This window comes from Nothoprocta perdicaria, unplaced genomic scaffold (assembly GCF_003342845.1).
Source record: "Nothoprocta perdicaria isolate Ctin4 unplaced genomic scaffold, notPer1 scaffold_19, whole genome shotgun sequence".
NCBI classification, from domain to species: Eukaryota; Metazoa; Chordata; class Aves; order Tinamiformes; family Tinamidae; genus Nothoprocta; species Nothoprocta perdicaria.
The window spans coordinates 2,195,180-2,217,449 of NW_020455093.1; the positions used below are offsets into that span (position 1 = coordinate 2,195,180).

Sequence of the window (22,270 nt, forward strand, 5' to 3'; positions counted from 1 at the left end):
AGAAGCCCGACTGGATTCTGATCACATACAACCTGGGCTTATTTTACACTAAATGGAGAGAAGTAGTCATCACCCCAACAGCAGACTCTTGTTGACAGTTTGAGTATAACCTTAGAATTTCATTCTTATATCAAAGGTACCTATTTTATTGAAGTAAGTAGTTGATTATTTCCTTACTCTGGTCAGCTAGTCTTATTATTAATAACAGCTTATTAGATGAACAATAATCAGTTCTCCTCCTCCTCATAGTATAGAAAAAGAAATGGCAGGTCGCATCATGAGAATTAACTAACGTATGGGGTTAAAAACCCCTGTTTTCCACAGCTGCAAGTCACAACACACAATAACAAGAATTAAGAATCTAATGATGCCTAATAATGTCAACTATCACTCAAAACAAAAATCCTGTTGCTAAGTAAATTATTGTTGCATATTTTCACTTTTATGTATTCATCTTTGCACTTAAAAAGTACTCGACAACTTCACACTTTCCATTTGAATTCATGGGCACTTGCAAGGAGTGCTCAAAAGTTACTATACTCCAGTATGTTCTCCTACCATACTATCTAATTTTGCAAAACTAGAGATGATTCAACTTGACTACACATCCCTCCAGAAGGAGTCTCCATCACTGGCAGTACGTCAGCAGATCTTAGGCGGCATTTACCAGGGCCAGTTTAGGTGGTGCTGCCTCTGCTGGGAGAAGGGGAATGGAATCACTCCTTCCCAAGAAGTAAAGTGTGGACCTCGCAGCCAAGGGGAGTGCAAAGCTGCTAGCAGTGAGTTTTACTGAGTGCATTCACTTCAGCTCCATGAGTTAGCTGTTAGAACATACAGGGCAAAGAAAATATAGCACCATAGGAGGGAGACAAGAAAGCAGAGAGAGCAAAAATGCAGCAGCAGAACTGCCCCAGACAGCAGTAGTGGTCCCTCTGCAAGGAGCAGGGAAAGATGAGGAGACAGGGACTCAGGGAAATGATGGGAAGCAGAGTTGACTCAGTAAGGCTCACTCCAGAAAGCCTCATTGATCAGATGCCCATGCAATCCTGCTTTTTCTAACACAGCTCAATCATTTTACAACTTCTTTTATTGTTTCTACTAATAATACCTTCTGTCGCTATTTCTTCATCTTCATTATCAGTGCTGCTTAGTTTTTCTGGGTCACTCTCTAACACATCACTCACAACTGCTTTCTCTGTATGAATTTCTGAGCTCACAAAGTACGCTGCCAAACCAAGCTCTTGCTCCAAGGTTGTCCTTACCAAAGATGATGAATTTATTAAACGTAGGTCACAGTATCTCAACGATCTGGAGAGAAACAGAGGGTAGTATGAAAACCACGGTAATCTGCTCTTTTTTTTTTCTTTTACACGCATAGTCAAAGAGGAATTTTGTCATGATTGGCTTAATTTATGGATGAAATGGAGCACTATTTACATTTTGTACTTGATAAGTTTATCATTGTGRCACATAAAACTTTATTATTCTCAATCTATTTATTTGATCTAATGCACTGAAAATCAGCATCAGCATAAGAAGCAAAATATTCATGTGGGTTCTAAACCTAACACAAAAAATAGGAAACAGTCAACTAGACAGAAGCATCTATGGCCACTGGAGAGCTCCAGGGCATCAGGTCTGCCTTCCAGSTGCCACTCCAGAAGGCACGGCTTTCTCAAGCTCTTGTGCAAAACGCCTGCATTTTGCACATATCTCACTCTGAGGTATGATCTCTAGCCACCTTTTTTTAGGCATCCTTACTCTCTCCATGTAGCTGAGCCATATCTCAAAACATTTTTGAGCTAGTTTTATCGTGTTTATACCAAGGGCCAAGCTGAACTTGAGGGTAATTTTACATTCTTACACCAGCAATCTACCTAATCCACCTGTGGAACAGAAGTCACCTCAGAAACCCCAAAAAGTTTGAAACTTGTAGCAGAAGTCTCAGCTCTATCTTTAATTTTTATCACCCCAAATACACTAACCGCCATTTCYAGATCCCACCTTTTTTCAGTTCATGACACAAAAATTGCCAAAAGTGAAAACAAAAGGCCTTACTACTTAAATCTCAGTTTTGCGCTCCCCAAAATTATGGCACAGTTAATAATTAGCCATCTGATAAGCAATGGATAAAAAAAATCCTGCAACTGAGAAAATACAGTATTGTCAGGATCTTCTTACCGTGGCAAAGACTCCCCTTGTGGATCCATACCACTGAATATCAATATACAAGGCAGACCTTCCAGTTCCAAATAGGTCTGTGGCCTCCAGTCTACATCTTCAATTTTCTGCCACACCTAATTAAGGTAAGAGACAGTGTTGGACATATGCATAGGCCACAAATAAAAATATAGAAAAAAATACTTTATTATCCATTTGAAAGGTGAATGGATGTTCCAAATGGAAAATCCAATGAATGGATTACCAAAATAAACTATAGAGCTGAGACTAAGTAGGTAGATTGCAGAACTTCCTAGTACATTACTGATTATCCACTCAAGGAGCTGCATTCATCCCTCCTCCCAGGGATGAATGGGAAGGATGAATGAATCCCATTCATCCTTCTTCCTTCCATGGAAGGAGTGCCCATCTCTTGCAATCCCTCCTTTATTTCCCTTCTCTGGTCCTGTCCTGGCATTTTCTTTCTCTCCTCAGCACACAGAGAATAAGGATGAGAGGAGTTTCTGGGACAAGAAGAGCACAGAGGATTGCTTCTCGTGGCAGTTAAAGTATRGATCTGTGAGCCTGAGAAATGAGATGAGATAGGAGTGAGACTTTGGAGGAAGAGGGAAAAGTTGGATGTGCTGAATACACACACATACTGCTGCACTCATGTGCCATCCTCTGAAGCCTCCTGCAGTCCCCCACTTCCCCACAGCGGTCAATTTTCCTGATAACTTTAAGTATGAGGTATTCAGCATCAGATCCTGCTGCCTAACACACATCTAACTTAGTACATTGTACTATAGCACTGACCTAAAAATAAGGAATGAGCAGTAGAAGCAACAGTATGATGGTTCAGTCTCTGGAATTACATCTGTGCAGTGTATGCTGGAGAAAATAACCAGAATATTTCAGAATATTTCAGAATATTTCAGAATATTTAAGGTTGGAAGGGACCTCTASAGATCATCTAGTCCAACCTTCCTGCTCAAGCAGGCACACCTASAGCATGTGGCACAGGGTGGCATCCAGGCGGGTTTKGAAGACCTCCAGAGTAGGAGACTCCACAACCTCCCTGGGCAGCCKGTTCCACTGCTCTGTCACCCTMACAGTAAAGAAGTTGCTCCTCACCTGGAGACGGAACTTCTTGTGTTTCAGCTTGTGGCCATTACCCCTCGTCCTATCGCTGGCCACCAGTGAGAACAGCCTGTCCCCTTCCTCCCTGCATTCTCCCTTCCTGAACCAGATAACAACTCTGAACTAATACTGATTCTTCAGGATAAGTCACTCCTAATCTACAGCAGAATGAGATCAGTATCAGGCTCTGGATTTCAGAGAACTTCTTCTAATGTGTATCAAAGCAGAATGTGTTGTATAATGTACAATATGTATATTTTATACATACCACTCTAGAGTATAAATACATTTTAATTTTGGTGATCGAGTGATGGGCTGTGTCAGAGACCTTTTGTTATATAAATGAGCCCAGACCCTGGACCTAAAGTAGTGAATCCATGCATCGGTGGATCAATACACAGTCCAGACAACGTCAAATATTGAGACATGAATATGGGTCGTTCTAAGCAGCATACTGACTTGGTGGCTCCATGCCACCTGCTGGTAACCAGAATAACTTAACTCTCGACTGGTCACTGCTGTGCTATGACTATAATGATTCTGTGACCAAACAGTGACAAGACTGTGACAATTTTTAGCTGTCTTTTTTTCCCTATTGCTCATGGTCTGTACATATAAAGACAGTTCAACTGTTTGGGATGGTTGCTGTGGAAGTGAAGTTTTACCCAGATTAGTTAATATCAAGCTGAGCAACTAGAACATAACCAGAGGTAGGATAATACAATAACCTCGGAAGTCTGAAATATCAAAATATAGAATATTAYGATATATGATATCCTTATGAGATATTATTTTTATTTTTACTGCTAAGACTTGCACTTGAGCAAGTTCATAAGTCTCACATAAGTCTCACCAGTAAAATCTCCCACCTGCCCATCTAATGAAGAGTGTGCTCCCAGCATATGTCATTCTACAAGTTACCTTTAGTTGCTCCAAAAAGTGCTTTCCTATTGTGATTCCAGAACTGGGATTTCCCAGGATTATCTCAAAGTTATCTTCAAGGGCTAGTCTTTCCCTTACATTATACAGGCGCTCATAGGCTACTGCAGCCAGCGGAGTGCATGGAATTCTCAACACGACCATGAGGCCGTGGCCACTAGGACATTGTCTTGATGAGTTTATTAAGTTTTGGGTGATTTCCAGAGTTTCAACTGAGGTATAATTCTTCATCTGGGAAAGACCACACACTGCCATCATAGCTGCGGAATAGTGTTGGATGAGGACAAAAGTCCTTATCACTGCACTGTGCAACCTGGGGAACCTGAAATAAACGGTGAATTAAATGGTGAAATATTAGTGTCAAAGTGAGAAAGCTAATGTTTTACAAAATACAGTACATACTATTTTATTCTGTTACATATAATATCTACTGCTCAACAGAACAGAGTCTCACTAAATTGTAGCCAGATAGTCTTTGCAATGTTTCATTTCACAATCACAACTGACCACGTCCCTCCATTTCTCATAAAGATTTAATAAGCAAGAAGTCCAGTGAAGTTAAAACATCACAAGTTACCAAACAATCAGGATTTGCTAATGCACTCAGTAATACCACAGTTCAAAGTGAATACACTTGTCAATGGGTACAGTACTCTTCACAATATGTTGATTCTTTTCTCACATGTTTTCTTACTGAAAACCTAAGCCAATTACTTCCTGTTTCCAATGAGATCAAAAATATAGGCAGCATCCCAGGAGAGCCCCATGTTCCCAGAAGCTTCCAGGTACATATTCTGCCTGAATTCCTAGTCCATAGAAAGGAGAGAGAGGGACATGCAGCAGCTTCCTGTCCTTTGTTTTTCATAGAAATTAAATCCAGGAGCACAGTACAAATAGAAGATGTTGCTTGCTTAAAAAGGAACCTAATATGTGGGATCACAGCTCCCCAGGGTACTGCAGCAAGTCCCAGCAGCTGCATGTGGGTGGGCTCAGTTAGCACTTTCCCAGTTAGAAATACAAATACACACCAATACGTTTATTCTCTCTCAGTTCTTTCACAGTTGCACATAAGCACATAATATGTCACTATTCTCTTSCAGTGATTTTAGACTTTCTGACTGCCGCCACAGAGAGCAAGAAAATCTGATTGAAGTGTTGGCAARTTTTGATGATATTCTACAGTTTGGAAGTAGACAAATGATAGTAAAATCTGTTTTTATTTTTGTGGTCGAACTATATACATCAAAATCAGACTAGGCCAGCAAACAATACTGTTGGATAAAAGCAATGATGCATGTGAAACTATACCATGATGCAGTCAGAGATGATTGTAACCTAGAAGTAGCTACTTGTTCCAACAACCAACAGCACTTTGGGCTAAACAATGCTATTGACAGTAAGAGACATCCTGGACTGACTAGATTACAGACCAAATATATGCAAAAAAAAAAATCAGCTTGTAGTCCAGTAACTCACAGAATCACAGAATCACAGAATATCTAAGGTTGGAGGGGACCTCTACAGATCATCTAGTCCAACCTTCCTGCTCAAGCAGGCACACCTACAGCATGCGGCAAAGGGCGGCATCCAGGCGGGTTTTGAAGACCTCCAGAGAAGGAGACTCCACAACCTCCCTGGGCAGCCTGTTCCACTGCTCTGTTACCCTCACAGTAAAGAAGTTGCTCCTCACCTGGAGACGGAACTTCTTGTGCTTCAGCTTGTGGCCATTACCCCTCGTCCTATCGCTGGCCACCAGTGAAAACAGCTTGTCCCCTTCCTCCCTGCATTCTCCCTTCCTGAACTTATACATATTAATCATATCCCCTCTGAGCCTTCTCTTCTCCNCCTCCCTGGGCAGCCTGTTCCACTGCTCTGTCACCCTAACAGTAAAGAAGTTCCTCCTCACCTGGAGACGGAACTTCTTGTGCTCCAGCTTGTGGCCATTACCCCTCGTCCTGTCGCTGGCCACCAGTGAGAACAGCTTGTCCCCTTCCTCCCTGCATTCTCCCTTCCTGAACTTATACATATTAATCATATCCCCTCTGAGCCWTCTCTTCTCCAAAGAAAACAGGCCCAGCTCACTCAGCCTCTCTTCATATGAGAGATGTTCCATTCCCTTAATCATCCTGGTTGCCCTTCTCTGGACCCTCTCAAGAAGCTCCACATCCCTCTTATACTGGGGAGCCCAGAACTGCACACAGTAGTTCTGGGCTCAGGTCATTAGATGAATTAGATGAATGACTCAGGTCATTAGATKAATAATTTTCTAATTAAAGCAAAAAGTGTGTTTTACCTCTTTCCCAAAGCCATGACCATTGCTTCAAAAGAGCTGTCATACCGAAGCAGGGGAATACTATGCCCAGAGAGGGTGGACTCAATGAATTCTGACAGTCCAAAGTATTTCTTGTTCTCATTGTATAAATCTACACCCTAGAAAAAATGAGGAAAGAAAATTTAAAGGTAAAGCCCTCAATTATTATCTTATAATTGATAATCGCTTATGTTTGATATATTTGCAATCACTTTAATAAATATATATATTCAGACACATATCAAAGAGGAGAGAATGAATTAATTTTTGTGAGAGAAAGAAGTTTGACTAATTTTTTTCCTGTTTCTTTCTCTCTTCTTCTCACTCTCCCTAAATGCACGTATATATAATTATATATATATGCACAGAACATCCTTATAGGTATAAATATTCTCAAATATGTATACATATGAAAGAAAGTATGTACATATACTCATACAATAATGCATGATAGTGAGATTTTCTGATGGTTTCCATTTAGGTAGCTCATGAATTTTTAGYAGAGCTACTATAGTTTATAAAAGAAAAAGAGAATGAAAGACACAAAAGGAAAATGAAAGGATAAGCAAAGGGAAAAGAGTTTGCCATAAACTGAACAAGGGAAAAACATCATGCAAACTTGGGTCCTCCAAACATGTAAATGTAATGTAACTTATGAAAATCTCACAAAAGCACCTCAAATCTTACATTGCTGTATGATGAAGGCCAGTGGATCTCATTGTAAGGGCTTATATGAGTATGCTGAGTCTGCAGCGCGTAGGGGAAGGAAGTCACATGGAGGGTCACAATATTTGGTGCCTCTTTCACCTCCCTGCAGTTCAGCAGTCTATCAACAAGTCCTGTAGACAGTTCTGTTTGAGGATAAAGGCTATGCATAGCACTGCAAAAAAGAAATCCAAAACTCTCCAAAGTGACTCTCACACAGGAACATTTGTTTCAGTGGAATATCCTTACCTGGACATGAAATTGAATAAACATGTACAAAATATTTAGGACTTTATTTTGTGCCCTACTTTTGTTGCAGAGGAGGGTGGGTAGAGATGTTCAAATTATTTTACTGCAGCTGAAAATTTCTCCATCTGGTAAATTCCCTAGCTAGCTAGCAAATTACCAGGCTTTAACAGCCCCCAGAATATGAGAGAGAAGGTCTGAAAAGAAGCTGACATTATGGCTAGTTACCAATAGCCAGGCAGCCCTCTAGGAATTATGGCTAGATGGTTAGTGCTGCCCTTAAGAAAATATAATTCCCACCTAAAAAAATCAAGACGAAAAATGACAGACAGCAAGGCAAGTCGGTATGACAGAAACACAGAAGACTACCTGTGATAGAGGTGTTATGAAAGGGAATAGTTACTGTTAGAGCAAATGCCAGTGTCATGAAACACAGTCAGTTCTGTGCTCCAATGTAAGCCCCAGTCCAAATCTACGGTATCTAATTTTTGTTATTTACCTGCAATGACTAAATTACAGGCCTACTCGCTCCAGTCGTCTTCTGTTATCAGTGAAGAGTGATAAGTAACTCTGGAAACTGATTCCACCCATGAACTCTGACAGTCTTTGGAGATGCCTGAGTCTGCTGCAATTGCGTAGGCAGCCCTGGGCAATTACACTCCTCATTTAGGCATCTCAGTTAGCTGAATTCAGGCAGGTGCCATGAATCCTGCTTTGCAAGGTTGTCACTCAAATGTCTGCCATTTACACATTTTTATTTGATAAGAGGAAAGAATATCAGCATTAAGCATCAATATAAGTACTTGCCTATCACTTATGGGTGCTATACGAATAAATACACCACAGGCTGTGACAACTGTTATGTAAGTCCTTAAGACAGAGGAGAGCAGAAAAGGAAATCCTCATATACATAAAAAYTGGGGGAAACGGTCATTCTTAACCAGTGTGAAAGCCAAGCCCTTGTCATTTCATTTGCAAGTAAAATCCCACASTGTTTACTTACAGAAACACTACCATATTCCCACAGTTGGAACATGGCCATGTTTCCTGAACTCAGTACGTCCCCAGGCTCCTCAGTGCCTCAGGAACTGGGAAGCAAAAAGAGCCCAATTTCTCAGCAGGCCAAATGCTAAGAATCCAAGGAAATACAGYGCTGTGCAGGGAGCAAGGGGCTCCACAAAGCTGCCAGGGAGCCCAGGGAGCATCTGTCAGAAACCTCTGCTTCCCTCAGAAATTTAGCTGAAATCACTGTTTCCACAGAAGCTTTCAGTTCTTACAAACTAATGATAGAGGACAGAAAAAAACAAACGTTGTACTAGAAGACTTCCTATCAGTGAAAGAAATAAACGGCAGTGTTGGCTCGTTAGTTGCCTGGTCGCAGTGGAGGGTTCTTGCATGTTTTACAGCCCAGAGGACACAGACAGAGCTCAGTGCACTTTCACAGGAAGCCTTCCTGTGGAAAGGCAAYAGCCAGTCAAAAAACAGTGGTGGTGGCTGAAAGAAGATCAGAACAGTGAGCAGGGAAAGGTGAAATGTCCCACTGATGGATAATATAATGATCAAGATAGGGGTGAATGAAGGACCTGAACAGAAAACATGTTTGTTCACTGCATGGGAACTTGAAGTTAGCAGGAAGCTACAAACAAAATGAAGAAAGGGATAAGTCAAAAATCTGATCATGAGAGTTAATACAAATCACAGTAATTTCTCTAAAAAGTCACAGTTCTCTTACCTCATTAGATCCCAGTGTGCATGATCATGGATTAGGACAAACAGGGTGTGGGGATTCTGCATAGAGTTCTGTAAAAAGACTTTGAATTTAATCTGGGCCTCTACATCTAGTTTCATAACATACTGTTCCACCATCTGCTTTGTGAGATGCTCCTTTTCTAATCCAAGTTCTAATAAAATGCCTATAGAAATGGGGGAAAAAATGTTATTCATACATACAAATTTAACAAATTGATGTTTATCTAAAATAAAAATATCTAGCAAACACCTGAGTGCCAGAGGTGAAACAAGGTCTGCTGGTAAGTCACTTCAGAGGGTGGAACACAAATCAAGAAATCAATTTTCTCGAAGGAACCCAAATCAAGATTTTGTGTGCTGGAGTCAGCAATTGAACAGATATGAGACAGCAATTTCTGAGCCACTGCTAGCTGGAATGGACGAATCTGATGTCGCTCAATGTCATAACCTGTAGAGAGGCAAAATTCTGCTTACATACATGACCGAAGCCTAACTTCATGCAAAATCTTAAAATCTGTCAGTGGATAATTGATCTGCTTTTCAACGGAGTTTATCTGTGAACAAGAACTATGCTCTATGAAAATCTAAATGGAATATGCAAAGAAATCTTTCTGCATGTGGTCGTTTTAGTCCCCTGAGTCTCTTAAATGGCTCGAGGCTCACATGACAGTGTCTGCTAGTGCAGAGGTAAGGCTTAGAGCTTCAGAGACTACAATATTCAGTTCAATGAAGCAGAGCATCCACCACTGTGAATATGAATAACACAAAACATGAATTTCTTTTATACTTAGACCAAATTGAAGAGCCTAAGGCTCTGCCCATATGCATCTAACTACTGATTCCCAGACCTAGGCTGAAGCACCCTGTAGAAAAATCCTCCTTACTTGTACATACAGCTGCTCCAGTTCCATTTAGCATCGTTGGTTTATTTACTGAGGCAGGAAGAGATGAAGAAATGTGTCCTTGGTTTTCTTGATAAAATTTCTCCAGTAAAATATCAATGTCACCCTCTATCAAATTGAAAGCATAGTGTTATATAATGTTAATATGTTAACATGTTAATATGTTAATATTAGATGCGATTCATACTGATTTTGTGTAGTATATTTTAATGAGTTTTCTGAATGCTGGCTAGTTACCCTGCTCTTGTCTTACTAGATCTTTGGCACAAGAACTCTTTCATTATTTTCTATTGCATCTGTTTTTATACCATATTATTAATTAAGAGACCACAGAATGTCAGACCAACTCTATATAACAGTGATTCAGACTTTTATAGAGGATTGTAGAMAAACAGCTTCAAGGCTTTGCTACAAATTAGAAAGAGCAAAGATCTTAAACTGGGTTATTATTCAATATTCTAAGCATTAATACTTTACTGTTCTCTAATAAGGATTACAAGAAGCTTTGAAAAATCTGATACAGAGCATAAATATTTTTTAAATATTTAACCTTTTTGAGAGACAGAGAAAAAAAAATGCCTATAAAGCTGGAAGAAATATGAGTTTTGTGGCTATATACATTGCAGAAGTAAGCAAGATATAGGCTTTACTGAACCACGTGCCTCTGCAAACATACCAAATCAAACTGAGCAGGGCCCCGCATACAGACGGGAGCTATACACACAATACAGCATGAGTCCTGAGTCCTGGRTATTTCCTTGGCGTTTGGAAGGATGTCTGGACATGCCTGAACTGAGCTTAGAAAGGCAGTGCCTGCCCTGCAAACAGCAGCCCGCTGGATGTGGATAGCACCAAGTTTTCAAATTTTCTCTTATCTGTTCTGCTCAAACAAGAGCAATAGCAAGGGATTTTGAGAATCATGCTTTGAAGAAACATGACACATTCAGAAAGTGTTCTTGTGATCTGCTTCCTGGGGTGATACAAGTGCCAGGGGGAGCTCGGCTGTCCCGTTAGCCTTGACAAGGGCACTTCATTTGCTCAAGTTGRGAGATAACATTACATTTGCCATGTGGTTGTACCTAGCTCCAGTCAGTCCTGCCTGCTCTAATCCTCAGTCTACTCTGTTAAAAAATCAGTCCAGCAACCCTGGATGTCTGCAGTTCTCCTCTCTTTCCCATGCATTATGATCAAGTTGACAGTATGGTAAATCCAAGTTCAAAGGACAAATCCTTTCTTTTATAACAGAACTATAACCTATTACTATAGGGCAAAAAGGCTTAGGGCAAAAGACTTTATCTATTCCTATGACTGACTTTCACATTGAAGTACTATATGTTCAATGACTTGCTTAAAGATTTTTTTGAAACTCAGAGATTTTTGAAGCTTATACTTTTAGGAGGAAATTCAATTCAAATGTACTGTCACAGAACATTCTCACATATTTCTATATATTTCTAATAACATCTTGCTTCTGAAAGGTCTTGAGCACTGCAATTTTCACGGGCTTAAAAGGTTCAGACAGGGACTTGGAAATATGTCTATTTATAGCATGCTGTGTACCTGGGCAGAGGGTGCTAAAGAAGGATCCCAGAGTTTCCACTTTGCCTGTGACCAGCTGATAGTTAACTTCCTTTTGATAGTCTGAAGGGCTGAGCATGCTCTCAGACAGAACTCTTGCCTGATATTTCCCTAAAAGAATAAAAAGGCCACTTGAAAGCATGTCAAAATAAATCAAAATTGTTCTGAATCATGATAAAAATACCACTCAGTTAAATAGATACCACATGCACAAATAGTGCAGATGAGTCTCTTCTCTCTACTGTATAAGTATGTACATGTCTCTAAAGTAGATTCACAGTTTATGTTTTTCTGTATTTCTCCCCGATTTTAGGATGTGTGCTTTATGAATTATAAAAAAAAAAAAAAAAAAAAAAAAAGGATATTGATAGTCAAAGGATTTTGCCATTTGCCTCACTAAAATAATGAATCTTTATCTGGCTATTCAAATCATTTAACATAGCATTCAAATCATTTAGCATAGCCCTTGACAGATACTCAAAGGCAATAAGGTTGAAAGATCATCTTTCAGAAACTGAGGGAATTCTGACTCATCAAAGCCACAAAGAGCAGGGAAGCTTTATGTGTCTGCTAAAAAGCTCTATTATTTATTTGCAGTTGTGTAATTTGGGATTCCTTCGTAGGAGAACACGTAATAGAGGCAGTGTGTGACCTGCTGGGGACAGATATACAGCTGTGCAGTCCATCGGCTTGGGKCCATCAAACCATAGTTCTTGGTCAAAACACTACTCTTTGAGGCAGCTTATTGAAACCTAAGCCTAACTCTGTATCAGAAAACACACACTATGAAGGTCTGTTTGGAGACCCATCATTGGGTTCTCACCTGTTATCACAATGCAGGAGTCAATGGCTCGGTTTCTACTAGCACATATGATCACCACGTAGTTCGTCTTGACTAACTTCCCTTCAACGAGCAGCTTGAACATCTCCGAGAGCCCTTCGGCCAGGGAGTAGCTGCACTCGATGATGTGGACGCTGTCATTGCAGGAAGCGGCGGCCAGCCCGGCCAGCCAGGGCAGCTGGGCCGAGGTGACGGGTGCGAGCGGGCCGGGCGCCGGCGCGAAGCCCTGCGGAAGGGCCTGCTGGCACTGACGGATCTCCGAGAGGTGCGATTCCCGCCACGAGCGCATGAAGATCTGCTCCAGGTCCTCAATCAAAGGGACCTGGTCCGAGGCTTAAAAGATATGAAGAGGAAAGGGTTCATACCATGAAATGGTCTAACAAGGACATGGAAAGAAAAGAATTTTTTCTTGCAAAAACTAATATTTTTTAGAGATGATTGTGTTCTGGATTTATATAGAGGTGAATCAAATTCTCCACTTTAAAGCCCCTTTATACTAAAATAAAGCTGCTCTGAAAGCTGGCTATCAGGATTTAGAAATACTTAAGAGGTTGAGTACTGTCTATGCTGGATTAATAGCATTTCAAAGAGTGGCACTGTATGCACCAACAATGAAATAAAGATTTTTTTTTTTTTTTTTTTTTTTTTAGTTTTTAACTGCTGAGCTACCAGATTATAAGAAAAACTGAACTTTGAATGATTACATTTCAATGGGTATCTCATCTTCAATTTTTTTCAATCATTTATTTTTTCTTCAGTACCACGCACAAAATTGTTCAGTACGAAAGGTCCTAAGGGTAATACTTAAGATCTACTAGCAATCCATGCTGTTATAATACTCCTGTTTCGTGTGCCAGAATGCAATGTATCCACTGTAGTCTATCTGGATGAAGGATAATCTTACCTAGTTGAACAAGGTAGTAGACTGTCAATAAAAGCTGCATTTCCTCTGAAATAGGCTGCATTGTGGATGCACCATATTGTTCATAGGCTCTAGATAAAGACTGAGAATTTCTGTAGCAGGTGTATAGCAAAGGGCTCACTATAACATCATTCAGGTTTCCACAAAGATATGGGAAGTTTCCATGACCTATAAAATGCACAGTGTTTGTACACATCAATTTCACAGCTTCCTATGTATGTATTTGACATTTTTTAAGAGCAAACCCTTAAAAAGTGACAGCTTTTGTAGTCCCTAGCAGGACTTGGCGTATTTCTTACAAGATGAAGATACAAGGATTTGTTACCTTTAAAAATAACTGGCTTTGCCTTGCAGATTTTCAACAGGTTGTCAGGAACTGAGACAGGTTCTCCTGAACCCACCACAGGAGATGAAACTGGCCCCACCAAAGCAGAGTGTGGTAAAGATGATAGACTTCCTCCATCTAAAATTTAATGTGTAGTATTACTGTCAGATACAATATTGACAATATGGATTTCTTCAATGAAGAGTTATTAAATTTGTCATTAAAGTCATTAAACACCAGTTTTACATACTTTCTATGGTCATATCACACAATTCATGAATTGCTACAACAACCTACATTGTGATACTTAACTCCTTGGTGGATTAATTTTATTGCTGAGATCTTAACAATCACATATACATCCAAGGGCATTGAAATTGCTATAAATAAATAATTCCTAGTATCAATGCAAGAACACAGGAATGTATGTGATATTACTCTACAAATATTTACAGTCTATTTATTTTGTATGATATATTTAGTTTCTCTGATTCTAGACAGGATTTCCTGCTACATATAGTAATTGAGACAAATTTTAAAATTTGTTCAATACTAAATTATCTACGGAAAATTTATTTTAAGCAATAATACATTAAAAGAAAATGATTTAGGGAAAGTCTGTTTTACTGCATGCAACTCCTTTCTCTACATGAACTATAAAATCCAAGTATATGCGAAGCACAATGCAGAAAATAAGTGAACTTCTCCTCACTTATAACATGGATTTTAGCATCCCAAAGGTGTTTAATTGCCCAAAGATGGCCATAGGCACCTGTTGCTGTTAATGAGAGGTAGACTAGTTGCTAATGAGAGTTAGACTCAGAGCCTCAAAGCAAAACCCTCAGAAGTGATGCACCTAAATAATACTGAGGAAGTAGGTACCCAATATTTATCAGAACTTTACTAGGATTCTGCACACACCTTTAAAATATCGCTTCTTTTTTCCCCATTATTTTCTGAATAATAAAGCAGATATCATCATTATCTTGGGTATAGCTTACCATTCTTAATTCTGTTTGGAACCTGTGGGTTGAGCTGCAAGTTCCACGTTTCTGCAGATGATGGAGATTCTGGTGACCAACCTTTATGACGCTTTTTTGGAGGTCCTGAGTTTGTTAAAGTGCCTGAATAACAGTAATATTTCAGAAAAGTATTAGAATATATTCAGTTTTGTGCATAACAATTCATTATGTTTGGATGAATTGGGTATGTGCACTAAGTACTGTGGTAGACAGTGTCAGTTTCATGAATATATGTTTTTGTGTTGCTTTCATTTTACTTTGCTATGTCTTACTTAAATATTTAGAAATTTTCTGGTGCAGATACCTCTTAGTCATCTTGGTAGACACCACTCACTTTACAATATTGCTTATTCTGAGAGATGTGTACTAAGAACACTTACTTGCATTATTTTGAAGTCAACACTATGGGCATTATGTCTTTTTTACATCTAAACACATATTACAGTGTTCCAGGAGACCTTTCACTGAACAAAATCTTCAAGGGTCTCATGATATTAGTTTCTAGAAAATGACTGTTGCACTTTCCTCCTGCTCACATTTAGCTCCAACATCCTTTTTTAAGAGTAACTACCTTTATCGTAGTTTTTCTGAGAGGTCCAAGCCATTCATTTCTTTCATCTTCTTCTGCACTCCTGTAACTTTCCAGAACTATAAGCTTCTACTAATATGAAGTATTAGCTATTTATTGAGAGTCAAAAGTCCTCCAGGAACTGTCCAGCATCTTACAGGATTTCTCTCTCTCTGTTTCCGGACATGACTATGCAAAGGTCATAACACTTCACACTGGTAGGGCTAAATAAACCTGAAGTCTTTAGATTTAGAATACGATTGTTCACATGTAGAATTTCTTTATATACATATACATACATCTTTATATATATATATATGTATATATACACACATACAGGTTTTTCAAAGATCACTTGTCCTTTAAAATCTCACCACGTGAGGGCAGTATATAGACACTGGCTCTATTCATGTTTTCATTTAGTTCTTGGCATAGTGTTGTGGCAGAAGWATCATTTCAAGACAATCAGATCAACGTAATGTATTTTTCTTTTGGAAATGCCTTACTGCTTCCTACAGGGTTATGTAATATTCCAACATGTGAAGATAATCTTTCTAAAAGGAACTGGGAAGATCTGTTTTAACTGTCTATTGAGAATGTGTGGCTGCACAGAAGAAGTAAATGGGCAGAAAACAGAATTTGACTTTGATGCTAGCAGTTCAACTAAGGAAAGCTTATTCTAAAGTAGAACTATAACATGTTTTTAGGTGTAATAAAGACTAACAAGAACTTTCTTGCTTGAACAGGTCAGTGACACAGAATACAGTTTGTTTTCAAAAAGGAGAAAACACAAATTTTGCTAAATAATAATGGCTCATTGAGTACAATATCCTAAAAGTGGAGCAAGCTACTGAATTCTTGTGCTCTGCTCTGTGRTGGACTGCAACTTAGGAATTATCCCATGAGTATTTATTTATAAAGCTTTCTTATTTCCCTCTCCAAAATCTTTGGATGATATTGATGAGAAAGTATTAATATTTTTTAAAATGCTGAAAATCAACATGAAAAAAAAAAGTTAAGCGTTATGGTTGCAATAGACTTAGGAGGGAATATTCGCTTCTGTTCACACAGGAAATTATAGCAATAATAACAATCATTTATTCAGTTATTCTATTACTGTCATAGAACATAGAGTTTARAGTGAATAAACAACAAATCCACATAATACCTAACACAGAAGGTCTTGTCAAACCTGACAGGTTATTCTTCACCAACTGTTGTTTAGGAGATTCCTTGCCATTATAAACCATTGAGCTGAACGCTGCTGTTGGAGGGATATGATCTGTGGTTGCAGCTGGTAAGAAAAAAGAAAGTATTTACAACATATTCCAGGGACAAGATCCCCACTTGATACAATAAGTTGATCATTTATTTAAATAGTTATATCAGGTTCTGCTCRGAGTGAATGCAATGCTGAATAAAATAAATCTATTTTTATATATTATATATTATATCAGATTATTTCTGTCAGATTATTTCTGTCTGACCTCTGGTTAAGGGAAAAGGTAAAATCCCATTCTGCAATTAAACACACGTGCGAGATGCCTTAGACCCTTTGCAGGAGGACTTTAACTCTTATATGATGTTCACTAAAAAACAGTAAAGATAATAAATAGAATCAGTATTGGTTGCTTAAATTAACTAAAAATCTCCTAAGCCTGGATTCATAATTGTCATTCTGTTCCCAGGTATTTTTTTATTACTTCCTTCCATGTGATGCATTACAAAAACAGGTATTCTCAAGCCTAGTACGCTTGTAATTAATGTAGCTTTTTTTATATATTTAAACCCTGAGAAATGAAGGCCAGTACTGCTGTTGTAGAGAGATGAATTATTTGTTCTGGAGGGGTACCAGCATGCCGAATCACAGCTATTTAGCAGGCTTCTATCTCATGGAGACAATATAACCACCAACAGATGTTCTGCAATTCTCGTATGTGAATCTCTGTACCAGTCACAGGACACTAGAGAGCTGTTTTCATAATAAAGAAACTCAAATAGACCACTTTTTATCATTCATCACCTTGTATTTATGTTGGAGAAATGGAAAAGCAAATGGCTCAAAAATATTTTTAATCTAAAAGTTAGATATTAATCATTAGTTTATTTTTTAATATTTAAGAGCTTTTTTTGGCAGAGGAAAAAACTCRTGTGCTTTTAATCTAATATCCATATAATCTCTACAGAAGATTCTTGTCATAACATAAAACAGACAGGATCAGAGGATCAAACTGAAAAGACATCCTTTCCTGTAGTACTTAGCATCTATGACTGGACAAACAACAGCTGCAGAAGGATAATACCCATTCTCAGCAATTTTAAAAATAATGGTTCTTAAAGATTTGGTTTGCCTTAAGTATGAAGAAGCTCCAGAACACCCAACCAATTAATTAAGTCTAACTCTTTATACATTACTCTGTAGAAATAAAGATGCCAGCAAGAAGATTTCAAAGTATAATTCCTTTCATTATTTGTAATATATCGTAAATTATTTAATTTGGACTCTTTAATGAAATAGTGTGTTTACTTGTTCATCTTTCCATTCATATAAGTACACATAAAACTGGGTGAGACTGCTTGGGACCCCAGAGTGTACCTGCTGGTTGAATCCCAGGCAGAGCGGTTGGGTTTGATGGAGGGAGAGCTTCGTTGGAGAGGCTTCCAGAGGGGCCTGAGCTCTCCGGCAGCGGGAACAAAGTGCTCGAGCAGGTGCTGRATGAAGACTGGCGGCTTCTGAACTCTTAAGAAAGCAAGAACACTCTTATGCACTCACAACAGTGACATTTGCTTTGATTTGATAATTTCTGACACGAATTACTTAGAGGCCACAGCACTTGTAAGGGAGGAACTGATGTCATCTAACATGCTATCTTTGTAATAGGTCAGTTAATTGCTCTCTGTAGCTGTTCTAGTAATCACCTGGCTTTAAAGATTCTTTCTTTCAACTGGTCTGGCTTTGGGCTTACACAGACGCCAGTCCCTGTGGTTTCTAAGCTTGGAGGATGAAAACCAGAGCTTGAGCACGACAGCTTCATTATCTTACCTGCACCTTTCCAGCAGATTACAGAGCCTTTGGTCAGTGCTCCCTGTGCATTCCTGACCAGATAATACTTTAAGTGTTTCTGTTTCTTGGGCTGAGTGGTCAATTTAAGATTAATGTGATTGGAGAATTCCGTAAAGTAGCAGAAACCCTTCTTGCCACAGCCAACGCAATTGCCAGAGAAGCCTGATAAAATAAACAACACATATAATCCAGTGAAATAGGAGGCTCACTGTTAATAACATCCAGACAGGATGTTTCCCTGAGGGAAGAAGTATTCTCTTTTTTTTTTTTTTTTTTTTTTTTTTTTTGGTGGAAAATGAACTTTTTAATATTTAAAAAAAAAAAAAAAAAAAAAAAAAAAAAAAAAAAAAAAAAAAAAAAAAAAAAAAAAAACACTACACCAAATCCATTATATTGCACTTTGGCCCCTGAGTTCCATAAATACTCACATTCAGAGAACAATCAAAAATATTTCATTAAGAATTTCTGATTCAAGTGTTTAACTCCAGTCCTACTCAACACCACGGAAAGCACATGCTTCTTTCTTTTCTAGTTYTCACTATAAATAAATGTGTAACAAGAAACTAAGTATATTTAATTTTGTATGTTTAATCATGACTAAGTATATTTAAGTATTTAGTTCCTTCTTTTTAGAGAGAAAAAATGGTAAAGCCTTCTTGGGCTGTTGATTTAAAGAGTTTTTATTAAATKATGTGTCTGGACCGTGTTTTCACTCCTCTTATTTCTGATTAGAGAAATAGCATCTATAATTTCACAGAACATGACAGGCACCAAGTCCTTGCACGTACTGAGACTTACTGTAATCAGGTCTGTGAGGCATTTCCAGTGTTATTGCCATTTGCTCTCATTCAGTGTTAGAAAGTTTGAGCCTCAAAAAGGACTCAAAATGGCCATGTCATTATCACTGTACATAGAGAGCATTTCTTGGCAGCTGATTAAGACTATTTGCCTTTTGTTCTTGACCAATTTTATTTTTCCATTTTCCAAAGAATTTCTTTGCAGAAAATTTTACATTATATCAGACCAATGAAACTCTCTAAGAAAGCTAATAACCCACAAACAAACTCTACAGTGTACAACTAGAACATAATCTACCCCATGGACACTTACTTTCTATTCCCTACTTATGCCCTGAAGCATTTAGGCTTCTTTAACTCCTTTAAATGACATCTAATGCACATTTTGTTGTGCTCACATCCACAGAAAGCTCTACTTCTGAACTCTAGTAATACAGATAAAAATTAACAGACAGTGAAATGGAAATAAGTTCCTTCAGAAAAGAAGTAAAATAAAGGTATAATTATTATTTAAAATTATGAATGTCTTAAGAAAGAAAACTGTGAGGTTTTGCTCCTTGGCTAATGATGTAAGAATTAGCCTGTTTCAGTGAACCAAAAGATGGTAAAAATAACATAAAGGATTTCACATAACTTATGGAGGAGACCAACTTTTGAAATAAATAATATAGCCACCCAATAATATGGTAGATAGATGAACTACTTATGGGAATGATAAATTCAGTCATATATTTTCCATGAAATTATCTCTTCAGATAAATATTCAATACTTTCTTTCYTCTGTAACAGAAGTGAAATCATAATAACTGAAATATGTTTACAAGACAATGTTTTGTAAACAGTTGTTGCTAAGATATATACCTACATATAGATGCACATACACACGCACATGCACATACATATATATARGTAAAGTGGTTTTAACTTGACTTAGAACCTGATCACTTCCATTAGTTTTCAAATGTCTCATAACAGTTTATTAAAAAATCTAAGCTCATGTAGAACAATTGTTCTGGTATCTATGGGAACAAGTAATTAATAGCTATGGAAAGATGCCTCATATCTGTGATCCTGGTAAGCAGGATGATGAAGGTCACTATGACTCTTAAGGATCAGGGCAAGCCATGACTCTGCATAATCCTCCGTATTAAACCAGCACAAAAGCATCTGTCCAACAGCACAGCACCTCCAGTTGCCGCAATAAAAGCAACAAGAAAAATAAAATGGAAGTGTTAAAAGCACTGAATGTATTTTAAAGAGATTAAGAAACGACGACAATGTTTCTGTTAGGAAATGAAGACATCCTGAGCATCCAGATCCTCTCCAGGTTTTATCTTTTCACTCATGGTAACCATCAGGCTGCCAAAGCCACAGGTAGAAATATCTGTCCAATAGAAAGTTGGATAAGGGGCATAAAATATTTTAGTGTGGACAGCTGATCAGCTACTACCATTAACTCCTATAAATCACCATCAGTCTAAGCYAGTTTAACAAACAATGGCTTCAACCTGAAGCAGCCTTTTGCCCTGCTTATCTACTGTGACCTCTTTGAGGCCTACTAGAAAATTAGAACAGATATGGTATAATATATGCACAAGGTCTGGTAAGAATATAACAGATCTAGAATTCCTTCTTGCTTTGAAAGGTACTTGAAGGACATTTTACAAGTTTATTGTTTAACTTCCTTTTTAAATCATAGTGTCATCTTTCACCTGAAGCTTGGCCAGCTCTGCGAATTCAGCTAAGACTCCCTTTGTGCGGGCCCGTATGTCCTGATCTGATACCTGCTAAAGCAGCTCATTGCTCTGTTAATGTTCTGTGTGTGTTGTGATGTTCTGACATCGCAAATACAAAACGGCATGATTTTGTCAYTTCAATGCTATAAAAGTGCTGCTAAATCATCACAAATTGCAAGGCGCTCAGACCGAATCATCTGATGCCAATCTTACTCATAACACTCTGTTTAGCAGAAGGGACTGAGCAACACCAAGAACCCAAACATTTCATAATTCCCTCTTCTCCCCATGCCTTATTTACTCGCCACGGGCCAAGGCAGTAGCTGATAAAGAGGACAGCTTGTTTCATAAACAAGCTGCATTAAATATTCTTCCATACATTATGGAAAGGGCAAAGGTCAGGGGAGTCAGGGCAGCCATAAGGCGGTTCAATATATCTATGTCATGGGATTGATTTCACAAGAGAATTAGAAATCAATGCCGGGAGTTTAGAGGCTAAAAGCCTTTCACCTTTAGGTCACGAGTTCAAATCCAGCTCCGTTCAGTAGTGACTTACGGCTGTAACTCTCTGTAGATTGTTTAATCAGAGGTTATTCAGTTGTATCAGATATTGTATCACGTGCATTTGCTACATCACAATGATCAATTGCCCACAACTTAAAAAGCACTGACACAATAGGGACCCTGCGGTCAGAAGAGGGACCTCGGACTAAAAGGGTATGAAAACTGACCTACCGCCTCACTGGGAAAATGAGTCCTTTGGATCAGCACTGATCTTGTGCTAGGGGTAAGCAGAGTATTTCAAGCTGGAAGGATATCCACCTATTATTGGCATAATGTAACCTCTCATGATTTGGCAGATGTCTTCTTGTTCCTCTTTTAAATTAATAATGGGAGTTTAATTATAATATTTTTGTAGAAGATGATATAACTTCCTTTAGACAAAGAATGATCGTTCTCCAACTTTTCCACAAGAATATTTTTCTACTCACAAGCAAAAAGCACACAAACACTGACAACGCTCCACATTTTTCCCTTCCATTCAGTACTATTCCACTTAAAGACTGCATAAATGAATAAATGAATTCAATATGGTCAACCCCAAATGCTCCATTGTAGCAGTAACTCACTGCTATTACAATGACCTAATAGAATATTGTGCATTTTAACAGCCACAGCCACAGTATTTTACACTACTGTGTTTTCTTACACACAACTTAAAATGCGAGTAAACTCATTTTTTTCTCTGTCATTCCAATCTCAGG

At 38.4% G+C, this 22,270-nt stretch overlaps 1 protein-coding gene across 1 annotated transcript in view; it reads right to left on the bottom strand.

The window, feature by feature from the left end:
• GREB1 (growth regulating estrogen receptor binding 1) overlaps positions 1 to 22,270 on the bottom strand; it is a 49,924-nt gene that overhangs the window by 18,689 nt on the left and 8,965 nt on the right. Inside the window, exons 4-19 of the mRNA XM_026037098.1 lie at positions 18,452 to 18,634; positions 17,993 to 18,148; positions 16,577 to 16,690; positions 14,820 to 14,942; positions 13,819 to 13,956; positions 13,476 to 13,661; positions 12,554 to 12,904; positions 11,713 to 11,841; positions 10,135 to 10,260; positions 9,501 to 9,698; positions 9,234 to 9,414; positions 7,238 to 7,430; positions 6,533 to 6,669; positions 4,222 to 4,561; positions 2,182 to 2,297; positions 1,109 to 1,308 (exon numbers count right to left, since the gene is read on the bottom strand). Of these exons, the coding sequence (XP_025892883.1) occupies positions 1,109 to 1,308; positions 2,182 to 2,297; positions 4,222 to 4,561; positions 6,533 to 6,669; positions 7,238 to 7,430; positions 9,234 to 9,414; positions 9,501 to 9,698; positions 10,135 to 10,260; positions 11,713 to 11,841; positions 12,554 to 12,904; positions 13,476 to 13,661; positions 13,819 to 13,956; positions 14,820 to 14,942; positions 16,577 to 16,690; positions 17,993 to 18,148; positions 18,452 to 18,634 (2,871 nt within the window). The remainder of the gene's footprint in view (positions 1 to 1,108; positions 1,309 to 2,181; positions 2,298 to 4,221; positions 4,562 to 6,532; positions 6,670 to 7,237; positions 7,431 to 9,233; positions 9,415 to 9,500; positions 9,699 to 10,134; positions 10,261 to 11,712; positions 11,842 to 12,553; positions 12,905 to 13,475; positions 13,662 to 13,818; positions 13,957 to 14,819; positions 14,943 to 16,576; positions 16,691 to 17,992; positions 18,149 to 18,451; positions 18,635 to 22,270) is intronic.